This window comes from Dermacentor andersoni, chromosome 3 (genome assembly GCF_023375885.2).
Source record: "Dermacentor andersoni chromosome 3, qqDerAnde1_hic_scaffold, whole genome shotgun sequence".
Taxonomy (NCBI): Eukaryota; Metazoa; Arthropoda; class Arachnida; order Ixodida; family Ixodidae; genus Dermacentor; species Dermacentor andersoni.
In genome coordinates this window covers 203,450,377-203,473,302 of record NC_092816.1, presented here as the reverse complement: position 1 = coordinate 203,473,302, position 22,926 = coordinate 203,450,377, and the positions used below count along the sequence as shown (strand labels likewise).

The following is a 22,926-nucleotide window of genomic DNA, read 5'->3' as shown; positions in this document are numbered from 1 at the left end:
CGATTACTCTGGAAACTTCCACGAGTCATGTATAAAAGCCGATGCACTTGAACCGCAGATCGAATTTCGATGATCGCCGACTGTGCTCGCTGCTATCGTTGTGCTTGAACTATTTGCCTTTGTGGCCACAACAGATTCGGCCAATAAAAAAAATTCAACAATGATTACGACACTCCGTAATGCGAAATTAAGCGCAGCTCCATACGTGTATTCATTTCGTGATATATTTACTGGCGCGAACAATCTGTGGTCTCTCTTCACAAATTACAGTTCCAACCAGGTGTGAAATAGGCGGACCTAATACTTTAATTGACCATGTACTGTTTAACATACCTACTTATCTTAGCACAGCTGGAATAGTGAAATATGCCGTAACAGACCATTGCCCTATATTTTTTTGCATAGGTCCCATAACGCGTTTTGAAGCAGCAAAAGATGTCAGGACTTTCTTTGATTCTAATAAGTTCACTCGTATGATTCGTGCGATTGACTGGGCTGACGTGCTTGAAGAGCAATGTGGCGAACGGGCTTTTCAATCTTTTTTGCAATAATATCCGAATGCTCTAACCTGAGTACAAGTAACACTACTGTGACGCGATGGTTTAGCTCGCCAAGAAAGCCTTGGATTAGTGATTCTTTACTGCCGCCCATTAAAAAAAGAGATATACTTCGTAAGAAACTTAAAGTCCAGCCATTCAATAATGCGTTGCGTTTGGGCTTCCACACATATTCAAATGTTCTAACAGCCACTTTAAAAAATGCCTAGCGTAACTACTGCGAAAATAAAATAAGAAAAAATGGAAGTGATACCAGACTAAATCGGCAGGTTATTAAAGAATTCTTAAACATTAGTACAACTGAAGATCACACATCCTCCGTGAACCACAATTCTGCTAATATTATTGACCCTCAAGACATAGCTAATGTTTTCAGTGACCATTTTAGTATTGCAGACGGTAGCCAGCCTGATTCAACGTTGCTTAGTTTTCCACGCTGTTCTCATTCCTTTTACCTGTTCCCCACAACATTACTAGAAGTATACAACATTATCAAGTCGCTTAACACAACCGGTCTAGGCCTCGACTTGATACACCCCTCTAGCATTAAGCTTGTGTCTAACGAAATCTCACCTGAGTTGGCACATGCAGCAAACAGACTATTTATAGATGGCATCTTTCCTAATCACCTCAAGACAGGTAAAATAATCCCAGTATTTAAAGAAAGGTGACCATAAGTGCATGAGTAATTATTGTCATATCTGCATTTTGTCTTTCTTTAGTAAGGTGATCGAAAAGTTAATACATAATTGCTTAACAGAATACTTATCCAAATTTAATCTTTTAACGCCTGAACAATTTGGTTTTCGTGACAATTTTTCAACTGAACTAGCGCTTATTACTTTTACTGAGAGGGTTAAACTATCCATCGATCAAGGCCTCTTAGTCGGTGCTCTCTTTATTGATATCACTAAGGCGTTTGACACAATTAACCATCGTATTATTTTAAGTAAACTTGAATCGTATGGAATTTCTGGGCCGCCTTTACAATTAATTCGCAACTACCTAATAGACAGACAATATATAGTCGAAGTTAATGCTGTCTTCTCCTCCTTAAAAACTGTAAATACAGGCATCCCTCAGGAATCAATACTTGGGCCACTTTTATTTCTCGTATTCATTAATGACTTGCTAGAAATATTAACACATGCGCACTGCCTTCTTTGTGTTGATGATACGACTGTTTTTGCATCTGATAAAAATTTATTCGCATCGCAGGATAAGCTTAACGCTGACCTAGCGAATGTTCATTCATGGTGTGTAAACAAACAAGCTAACCATTAACCCGTCTAAAACAACAGTTATGGTATCCCATTCTTCAAAAACTTTGCACATTGACTCTATTGTAATGTATTGGCAAGATCCGCGTCTATTAAATTTCTTGGTGTAGTTCTAGATAAGAACCTCAAGTTCCTGTGCCATATTCAATCACTTACTCAAAAAATCTCATTTGGTATTCACATCATCATAAAAACTCGCTCTTTTTTTAGCAAACCATTCTCATGTCTTTATATTACGAGTACATAAAAAGTCACCTCTCATACTGCCTGTCATCTTGGGCTAATACATATGCCACTCATCTTCATCAGCTAGAAGTTTTGCAAAAGCAGGCATTACGATGATTTGCATTCCAATCGCATACATCTCCCTCTGCTCCCATATTCCGTTCCCTAAATGTTTTACCTTTACGCATGTTGTTCAATCATAAGCTGTCACTACTTATGTTTCGTCTTATAAATACCCAGTTTAATAGTCCAGGTTTTACTCGCTCTAGCCTCATCAACTATAACAACACAAGATTTTCAGCAGAACTCAATCTTCTCCTTCCAAAAGCAAGAACTAATTATGGGAAATTTACCGTTGCGTTTTCAGGCATTTCTGTTTGGAATTCAATGCGATCTGATATGAAGTCCTCTACATTATTATCATTCAAGCGTAGAACGAAGCAGCATTTCATGAGCACTTTATCTGACAAATAGTATAATTTAACGAACCTAGGATTAGATATTGTTCTGCTTTACCATTATGCAATGTACTGTTCAATTACCGAGTCACTGAATTTTGCCTATAATTGATACTTCTCGTTAGCTCTACGTGCCATTTATCCTCGTTTGAATTTCTGCAAGTTTTTTTAAGGCTTCTTCAATTATTTTTCTCCTCTTTAACTGTGTGATTATACTTAGGATATTTTTAATTGATTGTTCTTTCTCTCTTACAGTTTATTTCCTATGATGATGTCGAAATTGTATAATATATGACATGACTCACTGTTTGGCACCATCCTACTATCCCCTTTTCATGTTTTGTTTGGAGGTCCCCCCGACAGTTGTTACTTCTGGACCTCCGAATGTGTACTTATACCCATCTTGTATTTGATTTCGTCAAAATAGTGATTAATTAGTTCGTATCACCTTTCCCGTCGTGGTCTCCGTGTCTCTGACGGAATCGCCCTTTCGTTTTAAAACAGCTATATTTAAATACTACTTAAGGTCTTCGTAGAAACATCTGGTATAGAAGCACTGGCAGATAGGCAAAGTAGTAGACTAAATGGTCATGAAACCTGCAACTCTCATGGTCTTCAATGCACAGGAGTCTTCAACTGGCACCGTAGCATGACCGTTAGATTGGGAATTATGTAGCCGAGTAATACCCTGTCAGACGAGATACGTGGATGGCTTCAGCTTGTAACTTGAAAGACGACTTGATGGCAACGACTAAGGCGAATTCGTACGAGCACGACTGCGTCATGGATAACAAGATATTTTTCTTTAAATGGCAATCCAAATAATATAACTATGAGATGCCAAGGATCCGTCATTAGCGTTTATGAATCACTATATTTAGAATGACAGTGGTAGTCTCCATTTATTCATTCTCATTTCTGTAAATCAGTTTCCCTAAACTTCTTTGTTTAATATATAGCAGCCAGGGTTGAAATATGGGTGATCACCAGTAATTATGTTCACTTAAGTGTTCGCAACAATTTACAAATCTAAACTATATGAATATCAACTAAAACGTTGTTTAAAGGGTGATTCAACTCTGATAATTAGGACTTGAGAAGTCTGAGTCACAAATGAGTACAAATCCCTTTTTAGTACGATTGTATTTATTTTACGCGTCGTGGTTGGGTACGTAGGATAAACGCGTCAATAAAAAGACAGTTTTAGCCAGGTTTAAGACACTGCTGCAATTCAGCAGGAATGTTACCAATACGTGCCGTAAACACGCTTGTTATTAAAAGGGCATACCCTCTTGGTGTTGCTAACTGAAAGCTACTGAAATTCTGGCGGCCTTTCGAAATATGATTTTTTTAAACGCTGCCCTCTGAGTTACGCTGGAGCATTGCGCTGAAGTTCAGCAGATATCCGCTAGGGCTATGTTCAGAATTCCTGGGTATGTCTTGTTGTTCATCTTCATAACAGAGCAGTCATTAACGTTTAAGCCCATTCCCCACTCCTCCCAGCCCACTCCTCACATTTGTAATCACAAGTGACTCAAACTTTTCAATTCCTAGTTATCAAAATTCAACCACCGTTTAAGAAGCCTTTCACTTGATATCCATAATGTTCAGATCCGTAAATAGTCGAGAACACTAACTTGAACAAAATCACTATTCATTGCCAGTATGACGACCCTGTCTGGTATATATTCATAAAAATAACTATATTATGACACTGATTCTAGAAGTGACAACGAGGGAATGAAGACTACGACTGTCATAAAACAAAGTGATTCGTGATCACTAGTGACTCAATCCAACCGCCTCCTAGGTTACATATTTGAGTCAACATATTTATGACTTCTCCTTTGATATCTATGACATCATGCTGCTGAAAAGTATGAGCACATGAACTGAACGTAATATTATTGATCCCTAACGACTCGTCATCACTCATTTCATGACTGCATTAATAATATCAATGACGACGTGCACGAATGAACGCAACCGCTGTGATACTAACAAAATTATTAGTGATCGCTAGTGACTCAATACTTCTACCTCCCAAATATAATTCAATCACTGTTTATGTAATTTTTGTTTAATACTCATGACCCTATACTGTGCAAAATACGAAAACATCCAACCGAGCGTGTCACTAGAGATCACTAAAAAATACGCTTTATAAGTCATCAATGGTGACATATCACTTTTTGATTGATGCCAATGATGACGTGCACAAATGAAGGCTACCATTGTCATACTAAACTTAGCGATTTAAGGTCACTTGTGATACCGCCTTACCACCTCCCAATTGCTATAAATGAATCATCGTTTTATGACTTCACTTGATATTCATGACACTAACCTATATGAAGGTACGAGAACATTGAACTGAGCGTATCTAGTAATAACTAATTACCAGGCATAATCATTCAGCAGTGGTAACCACAGAAATATTCATTTAATAAGTTTTACTGAGGAATTGTACGAATGAGACATACCATTGTACCAGTAAATAAATTATTAATTAGCACACTTGACTAATCACACCACTTCTCAGTAAGCATAATTGAATCACTCGTTTTATGACAATTCATAATCATTATACAGGATGTTCCAGCTAGAAGCGTACGGTGAGGGGCTAGTTGGTATGACATTATGCGAACAACGAAAAACTGCGCAGAAAAGAACAAGACAGAGAAAGAACCACACGACACATGCGCCTGTGTCGTGTGGTTCTTTCTCTGTCTTGTTCTTTTTTGCGCAGTTTTTCGTTGTTCGCATAATGTTCCAGCTAACTTTATCCAGAGTTTCAAAGAACCAAGATAATGTTGTTTACCGTTGCTTGAAGGTATTAAAATTATTTTTTTCATTCCGCATTATTACACAATTAGTCTTAATTAATCAACTTCGGAAATATTATAATTAGCTTAAAAATGCCAATGAGAAAATTGTACACTGACACGAAAGAACTCGATACAACTTTCTGTTGCTCATTACGTACCATATAAAAGTGTTTTCCCAAGCGTGAAAGAAGCCCGCAATATCACGCAAAATTGCCGCGCGACTGGTCACTCGAGTTGCTTTGCGTGTATTCTTGGGCTTCTTTCACATCTAAAAAACACTTTGTACTATTTTGATATTATTGTGAGGAAGCCAGAGCACCGATATTTGCCTGTAGAAAATTTCTGGCTTCCCGCCGCGCATTCAAGCGCACGATCTGTCCTGAACCATCTGCTCATGCGTGAGGCGCGTGGGCGCGAGCTTTCACGCGCCGGATAGCGAATGCGTAGTTTAGTCTTTGGGTGACCGAGTGGTCTCCCGATTTTTGATGCAGCAGACACATGCCTCGCCTTGTTAGGAATATTCTTTGATAGAACGCTTGTGCTTTCTTCTCTGCTTGTTCGCTTTCTTTCCCTGCCCTTCTGATAGCTGCCGCTCCCTCCTTGCGGCAACGGAAGAAGAGATCTCCGAGGGCCTTCCTGATGCGCAGCCGTCAGGTTGGATAAGGTCCAGGAAACGTTCAAGTGCGTCAAGCGATACAGACAGCGAGGCCGCTGAGATATGTTTGTACTGCTACGACTCGTCGGACGCTGACTTCGAGGTCGTGATAAGTAGGTCCCCAAAAAGAAGGCTACTGCAAGCATCTTCGTCGGTGAGTGCTTCTACCATAAAACGTGCACCGCAGCGCTGGCCGCACACTGTGCTCATCATTCCCGTGGACCCGGCGACCAATATGCGGTTCCTAAACAGGCAGGTCCTATCTGTTGCTCGAGAGAATCGCACCGAATGAGATTAAAGACGTGAGAATAAACTCGCGCAAAATGTCCTGGAAATTGATGTGTTGCATCGCAGTGCCCTGCTAGGCCCACGTAATATAATTGATATCGACAATGTAAAGGCGGCGATCACTGATCCCTACAGGGGGCGATGGTACCGCGGACATCCTTTATGACGTCGACGTTGCCATGATGAATGACCACTTGCCAATACTGATCAAGCGACAGAAGGCACTTTCATTAGGAGGATTTTCAGACTGGGAAACACACGCTGTGTGAAGACATTGTTTGAAAGAAACAGCTTTCCTTCCCCCGTCAAAGTAGGACATGTCCACCATCCAGTACGACCATTCGTACCGAACCCTCTCCAGTGTTTCAAGTGTTGCGAGATTGGCCACGTAAATGGTGCCTGCGTGAACAACGTCGTGTGCCCGCGGTGCACTGAGTCGCATTCAGAAAACGCCTGCAGCGCAGATATTTTAACGTGCCCGAAGTGCAATGGTGCTCACAAGGCATCATTAAAGGATTGCCCACGGGCGCGGAAGGAATTCGCAATCCTCAAACGAATGGTGCGTGAAAATTCAAGTCATCCAGAGGCTGCTGCCGCTCTTCGGTGACGTCGGCATCCACACCGAAAACGTTCACGAAATACCGCAGCTGAAGATAGTGACACGCCATCTTCCGTCAGAAGGATTGCCGCTTCACCGCATAGTGCCACCAAGACAGATACAAGGAAAGCCGCTATCTGTCCTGAAGCCGTCCTGAAGAATGGCCTGAGCTACCGAGGCACAACTACCTGCTAAGTTACCTCAAAACGCACCGACTTCGATGGCTTCGGCAGCTGTTGAAGCGACGCTGGCTAATGATATCCTGGTCATCAACATTCTGCGGTCGCTCATGAATTTCATTCGTGTTATACTCAACATCACATCTCCGTCTTCGCAAAGTGCACTACAGGTGCTGGGCGCTTTAAGTCCAATACTTTCCGCTGTTGGTTGAAATCGTGGCTTTCCAGAAGGGGCCATCGTTTCATGACAAAGTCCGGAACGCGTAGATATTCCAGTGGAACGCCAGATGACTTAAGCCACGCATGTCAGACTTTCCACAGCTTGTGTTCATGAATAACTTCCCCATCATTGTCATCTGCGAGCCCCTCTCAGATAACATCAGACCCTTACCCCCCACCTCGCAAGTCTCCCAGTAGAACGGCCCCACACGACATTCAGTGCAACTGTCTTCGCGCACCGTGCGTCTCCCAGGTCAGGTTACGCACCTCCGGCCAGACCTTCGATTCCTCCATGGTGTGTGAGCCGTACTCAAATAAACCTTACAACCCCAGGACTTCACGAAAAGTCGGACTTGCGGTCATCAACACTCACGCAAATAACTTTACTTCTCTTGTACGAGAAATACACCGAATGCATACACGTCTATACTGATGGAACAACTACATCAACCAGTTCTGGTGGCGCTGTAGCTATAGCAACAATGATAATAACCCAGCGGTTCAAGGCTTCCCATATCAATACATCTACAGCTACAGAGCTCACGGCTTTCCCCGACGCGCTTCATTTAATAAATGCTGAAATTCCTCGAAAATTAGCAGACTTCTGCGATTCAAGGCCGGCCTTGCCATATGTGCAGTCATTCCCCCGACATAGAACTCATGATCAGCTAACGTGCGAAATGGTGGAACTTGTCCGTGACTTGAGAGAAAAAGGCCATGATATCTCCTTTCAATGGATACCAGGTCATTCGGTATCATTGGAAATGATGACGCAGATAAGGCAGCTCGGACGTCAAACAAAGAAGGCCGCTGCGTCCCCATTCCTCTCTCAAGGACTGACGCTGCGAGACAACTTCGCATTCTAGTACGCACGCTCTCCTTAGCAGAGTGGAATACCGGAAATACAAAGCACACAAGACTACACAGACAAAACCCTTCACTGCAGTTCAGACCTCCGGCCGGACTGCACCGATGTGAAGCGTCTCTTCTGTGACGGTTGTGCCTTGGAGTTGCCTTCACGAAAGCCTACTCAGCACTCATTGGAATGGCTGATAGTCCGGCATGTGATGTCTGACGATGCGAGGAGAATATTGACCGCTTATTGTGGCACTGTCCTCAATTTCAAGCACAAAGACAATCTTAGTCTCACACATTGAGGAAATTAGGTGATCATCCTCTGAGTCAACAGACAGCACTCGAGCACCGTCCCCACCGATCACCGGCTCAGAAGGCAGTAAAGGCAATTCTGTGCTTTGTCAGAACGTCTGGTTTGTGCGAGCGGCTTTGACTCAAGTAATGTCCGTGCACGTCTCTATACCTTCTCTCCCCCTTTTCTCTCTTCCCCTTCTCCCTTCCCCCATGCGTAAGGCAGCCAACCAGACTCTTGACTGGTTAACATCCCTGCCTTCCTTATATTCCGCTCTCTCTCTCTCTCTCCCTCTCTCTCTCTCTCTCTCTCTTGTTCCGTGAGTTATTGTCCCTAGACAACCAGTTTGAGAGGGGCATCAGCGTCCCTCGGAATCCTCGTCGTAACCGAGAGAACGAGAATAGCGAAAGATCAAAGAGGGAACGCGGAGCACAGCAGGTAATGAAAGACGGCAATATCGAAGAGAGCGCGAGGAGGAAAGCGGAGGAGCGGCCATGGCGAGAGTGTGAGAATAACGCAATGCCGCGCAAGACGGGCTCTGCGGCGACGACCGCTACATGGCGCCAGAGTAGCGCGCGGCGTTTGTTGACTGATAAGGCCAACGATCGATACAATAAATGGAAACAAAGTGCTGCATCAGCAAAGGTCTGTCTGCGGCGGCTGCTGTGCATCGCACTCATGCGTCACCCACGCGCCACCTCTCGCCATCTCCCGATTAGCAAGGCTGTCGTGCCCAAGCAGGTTAAAGAAAAACTCCTGGATTGGAGGGAGCGCCCGTCAAGTGAAGCCACCGCGACGCCATCTTGTGGGGGGCAAAAGCCCTGCAGTTGCCGCAGCTTATGTGTTTCGGATCGTCGTACTTGCCGTGCACGGTGCTGTGCAGATCCCAAAATGTGCTAGCGCGCTCGGGTATTGTTAGGAAAGTTGAAGTACAAACAGATGATATGTTAGCGTTTTCATTCTAATTCAAATAAGGTTGCATTGGTTGCATAAGGTTTAAAAATTAAATTATGGAGTTTTACGTGCCAAAACCACTTTCTGATTATGAGGCATGCCGTAGTGGGGGACTCCGGAAATTTGGACCACCTGGGGATCTTTAACGTGCACCTAAATCTAAGTACACGGGTGTTTTCACATTTCGCCCCCATCGAAATGCGGCCGCCGTGGCCGAGATTCGATCCCGCGACCTCGTGCTCAGCAGCCCAACACTGCATAAGGTTTCATTGCCTTGCTCTAAAATAAAGGAAAATGTTATATTTCCGAGACCCTCTATGCAATGAGGACGATAAAGCACCGGCAACACCTGGTGACAGTGAAGACAATAATTGATACCCTGATACCGTGCCGCCTCTACAAGAAACAGATCGACGTCTGCCAGCAGTGCGGCCGAGTGGGACACCGCAAGGACGTGTGCCCTACCCCCACAATCAAGACGTGCCTGGCCTGCGGACTCGCGAACCCTACAGAAGACCATCGCTGTAGCCCAAAATGTCAGTTGTGCGGAGGCGAACACCCGACCGGAGACCGAACGTGCAAGGCGAAATACAAGGTCCCCTACGTAGTGCGCAAGCGACAATGGGAGCGCCGACAGGCCGAACGCCAGCTGCTGTCGGAGAGCGATTTCCCGCCACTCGACAAGCCGCCAGCTGCGCGAAAGTCAAGGACCCCATCGGAAAACCGCGCGCCCAAATCCAGAGACAGCAGTTGTTGCAAGAGAAGCCTCAGCAGGAAAACGTCACCATCACGTGAGCGAGTGAGCTGGGTCGACGCAGCGAAAGGAAACAACATAAGGAACGCGCAGAAAATCACCGAAACCACGAAGAAAGAAGATATTAATAAGGTCCGGGAGGCAAATGAGCTCCTAAGACAAGAAAACGCGGCGTTGCGAGCGACCATCAACAACCTCACGAAAGAGATCGCCGAGATTCGTCAGTTGCTGCTAAGCAACAACGAGCCTCTACAGAGACCCACGCCAAGCACAAGCAAGGCCGAGGAAACGACAACGAACATCCCGGAGAAAGCCATAGAGGAACCGGCACCGAAGAAGCGAGCCATCGAGGCCATGCGCACGCAAACAGAAAACGATCGCATCGACAGCCTCGAAGCGAAATTCGAAGCGACATTCAGCAAACTCGAACAGCTAATCGCGACAAACATCGCAGCAGTGACAGCACTGAAACAAACAATGGAGACCAACCAAGCCGATAACACGAACAGATTCGCCTACATCGAAAGGACCCTACAGCCGATGGTAGGCCACCCGACGTTTGCGCCCCTCTTCGCGCATCATCCACCCAACCAGGGAGCCCCGTACACGCCAACGCAATCATGGCCACCAACGCAACACCAGCAGCAGCAGGTGTAACCGCGTGGCAGTGGAACTGTCGCGGCTTCGGAAGGAAGAAGGAAGTCATCCAAAAGCACATCGTACATGCCGCGCGCAAGCCAGACGTTATACTACTACAAGAAACACTAACCGACGCACCGTCCCTCCCCGGCTACAGAGTGCACAAGGGACCACCCGACGGCAGAGGCCTGTGCACCCTGGTCAGGAAGGGACTCACGTTCGTCGAACATGAGCTGCAAAGCAATATCAAGATCGAGCACACACTCACCGAAATCATCCCGGGCAAGAAGAGGAAAGGAAGCATATTTCTGCTCAACGTCTACAGCAACCCATCTCAGAGAAAACAGAGATTCAAGACATTACTGCACAGAGCCAGCACCTAGCGGGCCGCAACACGCTGATCGCGTGCGGAGACTTCAACGCGATGAACCCTGCCTGAGGCTACAACAAGTACACAGCAAAGGGCCGCGACCTGTACCAAGAAGCCACGGAACTCGACTTCACCCTCATCACGGACCCGACACATCCGACGAGAATTGGTAACTCCGTGTCCCGGGACACCACTCCGGACTTCACGTTTGTCAAGAATGACATCCGGGGCGCGATCACCTGGAGAAACACGGGGATCGACCTAGGCAGCGACCACACCATCGTGGAAATCGGCATACCGGAACACAACGACACCAGCGTCAAAACACACAGATGGATAGACTGGGATGCCTTTCGAGACGCCAGAAGCCAGAAGAGCGACGGTGACGACGAGATCAAAGACATCGACTCGTGGACGGCCGAAATCACCAAGAGCGTACGCGACGCGACCAAAGAGATTGAAACGGGCGCGGAGATCGACAAAGTAGACAGCCGGCTTGCGCATCTCATCGAGGCCAAACAGTCGATACTCAATCGCTGGAAGAAACAACGGCTTAACCGCAGACTGAGAAAGAAGGTGGCGGAGCTGAACCGAGCCATCGAGGATCACTGCAGCGCTCTCTGCATGCAACAGTGGAACGAGATCTGCAACGCGGCAGACGGGCAGATGCATAGCGGGAAGACGTGGAACCTACTGCGGCACCTGCTCGACGAAACGAAGACCAAGTCGCACCAAAGGGACAGACTCGCCAGGCTCATACATCGGGCGGTCTCAGCACTCGGCGTCGACGAAGTCACCAGGCGCATTAACGATAAATACCTGCCGGCTACACCTACCGAACAACACGCGCCGTACTGCGGCCTGCCTAACGCGAAGCTCGATCGTGACATCGACGTCGAGGAGGTACGCGCGGCCCTGCACGACCTCAACAGCCGGTCGGCAGCCGGCCCGGACATCGTCACGAACAACGCGCTCAAGAACCTCGATGACGGCTCGATTGAAAAGCTCGCAAAATACTACAACAAGTGCTGGAGAGCGGGCGCGCTGCCAAAGCTGTGGAAGACAGCCAAGACCATCCTGATCCCCAAGCCGGGGAAGCCGCCGGACACGGATAACCTCCGGCCCATCTCGCTCACGTCCTGCGTGGGCAAGGTGCTGGAGCACGTCCTGCTCAACAGGTGGCAAGACTACCTGGAACGAGAAGGGCTGTACCCGGCCACTTTGATCGGCTTCAGACAGCATCTCAGCACGCAGGATGCGATGCTGCTGCTCAAACACCAAATCATCGATGATGGTGGCAGCGCCCGCGACAACAAAGCCATCCTAGGGCTCGACCTGCAGAGCGCCTTCGATAAGGTGAAACACTCGGCGATTCTGTCCCAAGTCTCCAAGCTCAACATGGGGGAAAGATCCTACAACTACATCAAGGACTTCCTCACGGACAGGACCGTCGAGCTACGAGCAGGCGACCTACAGACGCAAGAGAAGAAGCTCGGAAGCACCGGAACACCGCAGGGATCGGTCATTTCGCCGATGCTGTTCAACCTGGTAATGATCGGAGTGGCCGAAAAGCTCGGGCGCATCGAAGACGTCAGGCACACCATCTACGCGGACGATATCACGATATGGGTGACCGGTGGCAGCGACACCCACATCGAGGGCGCGCTGCAAGCCGCTGTCGACGCAACAGAAGACCAGCTGGAAGGCACCGGACTGAGATGTTCGCCGAGCAAATCGGAGCTTCTCATACTCCCGCTACCAAATACAGCAGAGGCAAGACCAGACAACGCGAAAACGAAAAAATCAGAATCGTGACCAAATCCGGCAACGTGGTCCCCGAGGTCGGCAAAATTAGGATCCTAGGCATGGTCATCGAAAAGCACGGAAGGAACGGCGAAACCATCACCCGTCTCAAGGCAAAAGCAGCCAACGCGATTCGACTCCTCAAACGAGTCACTTCCCGAAAGGCTGGCATCAGAGAGGAGAGCCTAATTAGGCTCGTCCAATCTTCCGTCATCAGCCACGTCGCGTACGTTGCAGCCTACCACAGATGGCTGCAACACGAACGAAACAAGATCAACGTGCTCATCAGAAGAGCGTACAAGACAGCGCTGGGCCTGTTCGAGTCCACAAGCACGACCCGCTTGTTACAGCTCGGGCTACACAATACGCTCGAAGAAATAGCGGAAGCGCAACGGACCTCTCAACTGGAGCGGCTGTCCATGACCAAAGCCGGGAGGAAGATACAGGACGATCTGGGAATAAGAGGCTCGAACGAGGTGGAGATGAAGCTCCCCGTCCCCAAAGAGGTCCGACGCCAGACCAGAATCGCCCCCATACGTAAGAACATGAATCCCGAGTTCCACAAGGGAAGAAGAGCGGCGAGGGCCAAGGCTCTCATCGACCAGCATGCCAACGACGAACACGCGCGGTACGTGGACGCGGCCGAATACCAACGGAACGCCTTCGCAGCGGTCGTCATAGAGGCGTCAACCGGCGCCACGAGGACGGCAGCGAGCGTGAGAAGCACCGAAGCGGAACAAGCGGAGGAGGTAGCCATCGCCCTGGCCATCGCCGACGCAGACTGCCACACGGTGCTGAGTGACTCTAGACAGGCGGTGCGAAACTTCGCCAAAGGGCAAATCTGCAGGGAGGCTGAGCGCGTACTGCGAGCGGTAAAACTAGACGAACGAAAAGTACGACTCAATTGGTTCCCGGCGCACGCGGGCGACGCGTCGGAACGCAATGAGAACCATAATGAGACGGCACACGCCGCGGCGCGAGCGCTAACCAACCGCGCCCCGGCGACAGACCGTCCGACGTGGTTCGGAACTAAGGACCGCATGGCGGATTACAATGAAATCAGGAAGGCCTACCGCTTGGCTCGCAGGACTCTTCCACCCCCGCACCCGAGACTGAGTCGAGCGGAGGCGGTAGTACTGAGACAGCTCCAGACCGGATCGCTACCGAGCCCGAAACTGATGAATCGCATGTACCCCGAGACATATCCGACAGATATGTGCAGAGTCTGCCGGAGGGAGACCGCAGACTACACGCACATCTTGTGGGACTGCATCAAATATCCAGAAGACGCTAAATCAAGAACACTCCCACCGTGGCTCGAGGCAGCCGCAAAGAGCTACGACCGAGACGATCAGCTCTGGGCCGTCCAGCAGGTCCTCGAGGCGCTCGAAAGGCACGGACCCAGCGAGCCGGCAACGGCGAGCGGAGACCCGCGCCGAGTAACGGCAACTTCGAGGATGACGTAGGCCCTCGTCGGGGCGCGCGAGCGCCCAACTGCAGGCATAAATAAAGTTTCTCCAATCCAATCCAATCCAATAATTGATACCTATGCTTGTTGCATGTACTGCTATCTTCTATGCTACTTATTCAGTTTGTAATTACTTTTGTTCTGACAGCTTTCATGATTAATAAATTTGTACGCTGCGTTGAAAATGCGAATAAACGCTAATTATTCCGCGAATTTCTTTCCACTTTGCGGCAGCTGCATATTCATGCCGAGAAAATGGAAAATTCCCCAGTGCTCAGGTATCTGTGATCCGGCGACCTCCAATATGGCTCGCCTCATCGCCCACAGTGTTGTGTTACAACTTAAAAATCAGCTAAGCGCTTCAAAACCGCTGGAAAAGTCGGCGAGCAGCGCTGCGAAGCTCTTGCCAGGCCGCTTCTTGCCCCCCGCAAGATGGCCGCCGCCGGCTTCACCTGAGCCCATAGGCCGGTATAGACGTCTTCCACTCCAGCAGTTTTCTTTAGCCTCCTTGGTCCCCCTACACTTCGCTCCGTTTGCAACGTGCCGCATGAGACAGATTATCCGCGCCAGCCTATATATCGCGAAATGAAAACGTGTACAGAGCTGGGTCAAATTTGGCGTTAGGGAGTATCGTAATCGTCGGTGATTTTTTTCTTCTGTGTTCATACACCTGATGAACACGCACCGCAATGCGATCGGACAAAAGCTTGGACGAAGCATGAGATGAAGAGAGGGGGAGGGAGGGTGGGGGTTATTTGTAGATTCTGCACTCACGTTCTCTAACTATGGTCGAGCCTTTTGCACGCCTATCAATTGCTGCAAAACTGCTGATTCACAGTTGACCAACCGGCCGCTGGTCTTATACGGGCGGCGGCTATCAGATCAGCGATGCCCGACTCGCGCTAGGCGGTGAAAGCTGATATCATATGGTCCCACCTGTTTTAAGGCGTATGTTGTTTTCATCCAGCACACTGCGTGCGCCATCGCGCCAATTTTGAATCTTCATGGACCTTACGCCATGTGGTGTAAAAGCGATGTAAAAACGAGTGCACGCATTAGTTTTTGTTCATGTAACTAATTGCGCTTATGCCGACAAGACGCATACAAGCATGCAAAACCAGCGGCCCGAGGAGAGGCCCGTGATACATGGTGGCTGGACAAATCTATTCAGTGAACACGCACCGCAATGCGATCGGACAAAAGCTTGGACGAAGCATGAGATGAAGAGAGGGGGAGGGAGGGGGGGTTTATTTGTAGATTCTGCACTCACGTTCTCTAACTATGGTCGAGCCTTTTGCACGCCTATCAATTGCTGCAAAACTGCTGATTCACAGTCACCACCGGTCTCATGCCAGCTGGCGAATATCCTGTGCCCGTGAATTTCCTAATTTCATCTCACCACTTCCTATTTTTCTGCCATCCTCGAAGGCGCATCCCTTTCCTTTCACTCTCACTATGCAGCTGCGTAATAGGCAAACCGTTGTCTGTCATATGCATTACATGACCTGCCTAAGTCCATTTCTTCGTCTTAAGATTAACTAGAACATCGTCTACCTCCGTCTGCTCTCTAATTCACGTTCTCCTAAAGGCTGATTTAGTACACGCCAGTCAAGGAACTCGAGCACGAAATCTTGGGAAGCTTCGATGACCCGTTTTTGTGTACATTCTCCCGTAGGTATTCTTCGAACATGCCCGTACACTCCCAGTCGCACATCCGGACTCGCGGGCTCATTGGTGGGCTCCATTTATCGCTGTTATTCGCCTGTGCTACGAGGACCGTCGCAGTGAACAGCAGTAAATCACCGCCCCATGTCGTGTTTATCCTGGCCGACGACCTGGTACGTACAAAGGCTACAAATCATGCACTGCGGCATAGTTGTCCCACAACAGTGCCAGCTGCTTACATATTGGGTGATTTCTCAACTGGCCGAAGTATTCTGGTATTTGACTGTCACATAAAAATTAATTTATTCAAGCTACATTTTTCATGTTTGGTCTCAGCCATTCTTGGGCTGCGTGTTATTCAATGTTATGATGTTACCAGGCTATCGCCCGCACCCGCCCTTTCTTTTGTCAAACACATAATGCTATTCTTTGGTTTCAGCCAACCCGATTCTATGTATAGTTCGTTTACGGCCAATAATGGCTGGTTTATTTCGGTGGAGCGCTCCCTATGCAGGATTCTCGTGCATTTAATAATGTTGCGCGTAATATACAGTGAAATGCAAAAACCAATGATGGCAGAGTAATGGCAGGCGGACTTGGCCACCTAGTGTGGACATTTACCGGGCTGAAAACGGTCCGTCGACGTCATCCACGTCAGGTGGCCTTCATCAAATTAACTCATAGACGAGATCATCTATCTTTATTTTAAGCATGAGATGCTTTTGGCTCCCGTTGTCAGCGACCCTTCAAGCGACCTTGAGCCAAAAGCCAGATCCGTTATCCGGGCATTGTTGCGAGAACAAAACGAGATCATCCGGGCAATCAGTCAAAACTAAAGAAAATGCGGTCTGTGAGCCCCTACCCTCTACGCAGTGCCGCTTTCATACGGTAGTTACTGCCGAAACAAGTTGAAAAAGAATATTCCTCCCGAGCTTTTTTTTTGTTGTAATGTTTATTCACGATACCACTCAAGTTGTAACTTCTAGTAATGCTAAATTTTTGTCATTGCCAATAGCGACTTCCCAAAGGTAGACACAGTGCACCATACACTTGATTGTCATCTTTTGGTGCTGAACCAAGGTTGCTGTGCTCTTTTCAAAGCCAGCGGTCCGCGAGTTCCGCGGCGCAGAATTTGCGCTCTTTCCGTCAAGAGATGACGTCACGCTGCGCGACTAGGCCGGCAGCGTCCGGTGCGCCGGGGATGCTTCTGAAAGGGTTGTGAGTAATCGTCGTAATTACTCCAACCAATCGGCTTTGCCGGTATCCATTTCATGCTTACATCTACTCTCGATTACGGGAGAGCCAGCATTTCTTTTCCTAACTTTAAGACAAAGCTTCACAATCATATTTAGCACGTTTATGTATGCCAAAAGCCAAGCTAAAGTTTATATAAAAAATGGTATTATAAACGTTTGCTCTAGCAAAGATATCTCGTAAGAAACAGCTCTCACATGTAATAATCTCCAACGAATACATCTGTTTTGTATGTGATCTGAAACTGCTTTGCTGGATATTCGATATGTAGTGTATGAAACTTTTGATCGGGTAGTAAATGATTATAAAAAACTCAGTGACGTCTGCAACATAGTATCCAATACGTCGGATTAATATTTCTCTTAATGAAGTGGCCGCTAGAACAGAAGGAAATGCGGGTAGAGAAATGGCTACATCTCGGGACCAACTGCGATTTCTCTATTCAAACGCATGTAAAATGTAGAAATTATTTCATTAGTAAGCTGCTCAACGAATTTAAATTTAACTTGTTCCATGTGAGAAAGAAAGATAATTTCTAGCAACTCGCTGACACCGAACTTTGACTCAAAATCTCAAACGTTCGCAAAAATAAACGAAAAGTGCACAAGGGTTTTAATTATCGAAGCGCGATGTTAAAAATGTAGGCTGTGCACCAAGAGCAAGTATCGCAGTTATGCAAACTGTTCCGTTTAATTGGAGTATCTCAAGCGGACAGATATTTCATATAAATTTGCTGCTTACGTGAAATTCTTAAAAATGTTCAGAAAGGTTGTGCAAAAGTCCTAATGATAACTTTGCGATGTGCTTAAGGGTGATATATAGTACATTTATTTTGTTCACTTTAGATTTATTATCATGCGCAGCTTACGTACAGAATAGATGCTTCTAATTGATTTACAGAGCTGTAAGCTTCATACTTTAGTTTTTATGGCAATTTTCCAGAATGTTTTGAACTATATGGTTGACAAAATTGAAAATGCACTTCGAACAATTACGTCTTCGCTGTTTCTTTTAAATGCGAAAAAAAAAATGGCCCTGTGGCTGCCCAGAAACACAATTTCTCTGCTCTTACGTGTATAGAAGGCTTACTTTTTAGTCCATACAGACTTTTTATAAGATATAGTAATGAGGACATCTAACGTGGCTTTTTTGCAGACGAATTCCTAGGTGAGGTGGACAAACTTCGTCACCAATAAGGTGATCTTCGGAAGACTGATTAAGAAGAATTCAGTAATTTACTTTTTATTTCTACCTTGGGGCAGTTGACTATATAACAAATTTAGAGGCAGTCACATATTTATGGACACCACTTTCCTTTTAAATCTTTAAAATCCCACCTAATTTGAGCTATTCGTCACCAAGTTCCAAAGCTCCATGGTGCCATTATCGACGCTGAGAGCGTCCCGCTGCGCATTAGATGGCAACGCCTGGTAAAGAAGCCTGGAGTGAAGTTTGAATGATAGCGTGCCGCGGAAAACCCCGACCCGACCGAGAGGTGCGCATGCTTGTCAGGCAAAGCGTACTGTAGTAGTAGCAGTAGTAGCTGCCACGACTGGCCGAAACATTGAGTTTAAAACTTTCCTGACCTTGTCGTCACGGGACGTTTCGGTCTGATATCTTAGCGGGGTCGCCTTTTCTGTGCTGCCAGAGCTGTCGCTCTCAGTCTCGACTTATGGTCACAACTGAAGGATCAATATCTCGAAGTAGATGAGGCTTTCAAGAGTTAAAAAAGAATGAGAGGGCATTAAGGTGCATCATCATCATCATCATCGTCGTCGTCGTCGTCGTCGTCGTCGTCATTCATCATCAGCAGCAGCAGCCTATTTTATGTCCACTGCAGGACGAAGGCCTCTCCCTGCTATCTCCAATTACCCCTGTCCTGCGCCAACCGATCCCATCTGTAGCCCCCGCAAGTTTCCTAATTTCGTCGCACCACCTAGTCTTCTGCCGTCCTCTACTGCGCTTCCCTTCTCTTGGTACCCATTATGTCACCCGAATGGTCCAATGGTTATCTAATCTGCGCATTACATGACCTGCCCAGCGCCATTTCTCGGGATCGGGGTCAAGTAAGGCCCTGGGCCTGCTTGGCCTTCTGCGCCCAGTCCACCAGTTCAAGCTGTCGCTCGACGTCCCCGGACCTGAGCCAGGCTGTCCAGTCAGTCGGGGATTAGAGAACGGGAGCGAGGTGCATTCCCACATTGGGCTTCTTCGATTTTCCACTTCTGGCTACCCGCGGGCTGCCAGAGCCAGCCAGAGCGCCTTCGTTTTTCTCGGGTTGCTCCGCCCACCGCGCGACGCACTTCCGCCGGGCGTTCGTTTTGCTCGGGCTGGACGGTTCTGGCTACCCGCGGGCTGCCAGAACCTGCCAGGACGATTTTGGTCTGGCTGCTCTCTGGAAGTTCTCTGGCTAGCAGACGACTAAAAGAGGCGATGGGCGCTCGCCGCCATCTTTGCTGGGACTTCACAGATTGCAACGCGGGCGCTTGAGGACTTACATTTACCTCGCTCAGCCAACTGTCTACGGTCATCTTCGGGTTTCCTTACTTCTAGCGTTATCTTTTTAGGTGCTAACGCTCCGTTCTGCATCGCGAAGCGGTGTGATACGAGCCGTGGTGAACCGTTTGAAGCTTTTGTGTGTGTGTATATGTGTCCCCTGGTTGCTTCTTCGCAGCGGTGAACAGAGCGCCGCGCTCTCATGCGTGCATGTTAACTGCATCGTGTTCCACGCAAGTTGTAGACGCTCATTCACACATTGCGGTACATTTTGGGTTCGTCTTTCACTGGTGGCGTTCCTTTTCACATATCTCGCGTATGTATATCTCTCCTATCTCTGCAATTAGCGAAGGCTTTGCAGCTACCCCGTGTTCTATCCGTCTCTCCGTCGTATGCTTAGGTGGCAGCTCGAAACCGATATGTGTTCGAACTGCAGGCCGTTCATATAAGAATACACTGATTGTACTAGGCACATTAGAAACACGTACATTGGCTGATTGCTCTCATGATTGCGACCAATGTTTTTCGTGTGAAACGTTTCGCTGGTCACAGGCGACGTGCATTTTCATGCGCCAGCCGCGTCCCCAGCTCCTTGGGGTCAAAATGAGAGGCACCATCAGCCACAACAAACTTTCTGAAATCGAAGCCCATGCAAGCAGTCTGGCGCGAAATTTTATGCGTATGAGACGTATCCGATAACCTGCTTTTTCATGTCTTGTGATGACACAGCGCCAACTCATCAATGTCGCCGTTGGGCGACGTGATCGCTGCGAACAGGGATCCTTCAACTATCGCTTCACGATTTCGCGTCTTGTCACCCGCCGCGTCGGGGGCCGTCTGTTGCGCTGCGCAAGGCGAGGTTGGCCCAGTACGCGTCCTGCGCCGAGTCGCGTGAAATCGCGCGCGCGAAAGTGATCGTATTCCTTAATGCAGCTATATATTTTCAAGCTGGTAACGCATAAATGGGCCGACTACGCCGAGTGCGCGCCGGCCTCGCCGGGCGCTGCCATGCTGGTTGCATGTTTACATTTGGCCAGCTGTACCGGCGTTCGATTTTGCAAACTTCGGGCAGGTTCGGGTTGTCTTGGGATCCCAGCCCACGTGACTTCCTGTCAGAACCGGAACTAGCTGGCTGCCATCTGGCTGCCAGCGGGCTGCCAGAACTCCGAAAATCGAAGAGGCCCATTATGTGTGTGAGTGTCCCTGTTGGTGAACAGAGCCTACATAGGTCGCTTTCCTTGCCCCCTGTGATTTTGTTAATGTACTTTGGGCGTGGGTATGTGTTTGTCTGGAGTCGTCTAAACGCGACTGCTTGCGTTTTATCGAGCTGCTTGGCCTCAGAATAAGTGTTATACGGCGTTGCAAGCGCGCTCGTTTCACGCTTTCTACTTCTTGCAGTCTCACATGGTCACAACAGCCGAGAAAGCACGCTTTAGGTAACACACCGGTACTAAACACGAGGACTAACGCTATCCGGCACACACGATGCCTTTACCACATTACGAGACCTACGGAGCAGCACACGTATGAGCACACCACCAAACAAAACTGCCCTCGTGGCCCGACAACATGGCCGCTATAGCAAAAAAAAAAAAAAAAAAAATACAACGTGACTTCCTGCACACTTTTCTGCTAGCGCGCGGAGTGGGTATGATCTCTCCTCAACGTTCTCCTTCCTCCATGGATAGGAGGCTTCTTGCGGTTCTGTTCAGCTGGCCATCACGCTTCGTCAGCTTTAACTATGCTAAGGCTTTGCTATGCTGAGTTTGCTCGCCAGTAGTCAGTGAACAAAGATAGCGTGAAACGCGCAAAAGGAGCAGGCAGAAAAATATATGGCTTTATTATAGCGTTTGCAACCAAATGTAAGCGCATTATATGCATAAAGAAATAGCATTGTCCTCACAGCGCATGTTTCGAACGTCACTGGATTTCTGCAGCTTACGTGCGCTGTAATAACGTACGTTATTTGGTGATATTAATGTTCGTAATTTTTACACACGCAAAGAAATACTGTTGTCGAATATGGCAGCACCCATGGCTCCCGCTTCAGCGTGAATTTTCGTGATGGTTTGGCCCTCACTTTCGTTGATCGCCAGAAACTACTCAAATTAGCGTTGTCTTCCTCGAAACCTTAGTCATGAGCGCATAGCGCATACCGGTGCCCATAGGCCTAACGAGACTGTTTCCCTGCGCATAGCACTACTGTTGATATTGGATTGTCTTGAATTGGGTACGTTTAGAACAAGGCACCAGATGGTGCCCCATCTTTTAACGTCTCCCTTTCATTTGCGTTCCCGTACGTTAAACTACATGCCATGAAGGGACCCGTACCGTAACATTCCGCTAAGGTGGTCGTGTCCAATCTTTTAACGTACGTAAAGCGACGACGTCTAATGTCGAGCTAAAGCCGCGTATGTCAACCGAGCGCACCCTGCGCACGCCGCTTCCTCGTTTCGAACAAGGAAGACCGGACAATATTACGCGCCAGCAGTGCCTATTGTTTTCAACGCAATATCGCAATACCGTGACTACCCTTCTATCTATGTGCATGCTCAGCCCAAGCTGCTTGCCACGCCTATCTGGCAGGCATGACGGGCGTATTTCATTTTTCTGACATTATCTGTCTACCCACCGTCCAATGGGAAGGGAAAAGACGTGGCGCATTTTCACGTCAACCATTTCCTTTCTTTGGAATAATTTGATACATAACGTCTTTTTCTATACCTTACTTGAACAGGTAATGCTGTGGGCGAAACGATAAACGAATGAAAGAAGGTACCGATGGTTCGACCACATGACTCCTTCTCATTCAGCCGCCCAATATTTAACGTCCATGTGATGATAAGCCAAACCTAAATCGAGATAAACCAATGAAACTGGAGGCGTGCGGAATGTTAAATTTAAAGCCTTGATACCATTGGCTCATTCATTTGAGTGCGTCACCAGAGCTCGCGGAGATCCGGAATTTTGCCAAACTCTGTCCCATTAGCTTACTTCCAGTATTATATAAAATATTTAGCAAAATAAACTCCAATAGAATAAGGACAACACAGGACTTTAGCAAACCAAGGGAACAGGCTGGCTTCAGAAAG

The 22,926-nt window shown here is 47.7% G+C and overlaps 1 protein-coding gene across 1 annotated transcript in view; it reads left to right on the top strand.

The window, feature by feature from the left end:
- The first annotated feature begins 16,110 nt into the window (after positions 1-16,110).
- The window catches only part of LOC126524734 (arylsulfatase B-like), a 103,960-nt gene continuing 97,144 nt past the window's right edge, over positions 16,111-22,926 (top strand). Inside the window, exon 1 of the mRNA XM_072286982.1 lies at positions 16,111-16,260. Coding sequence (XP_072143083.1) covers positions 16,111-16,260 — 150 coding nt within the window. The remainder of the gene's footprint in view (positions 16,261-22,926) is intronic.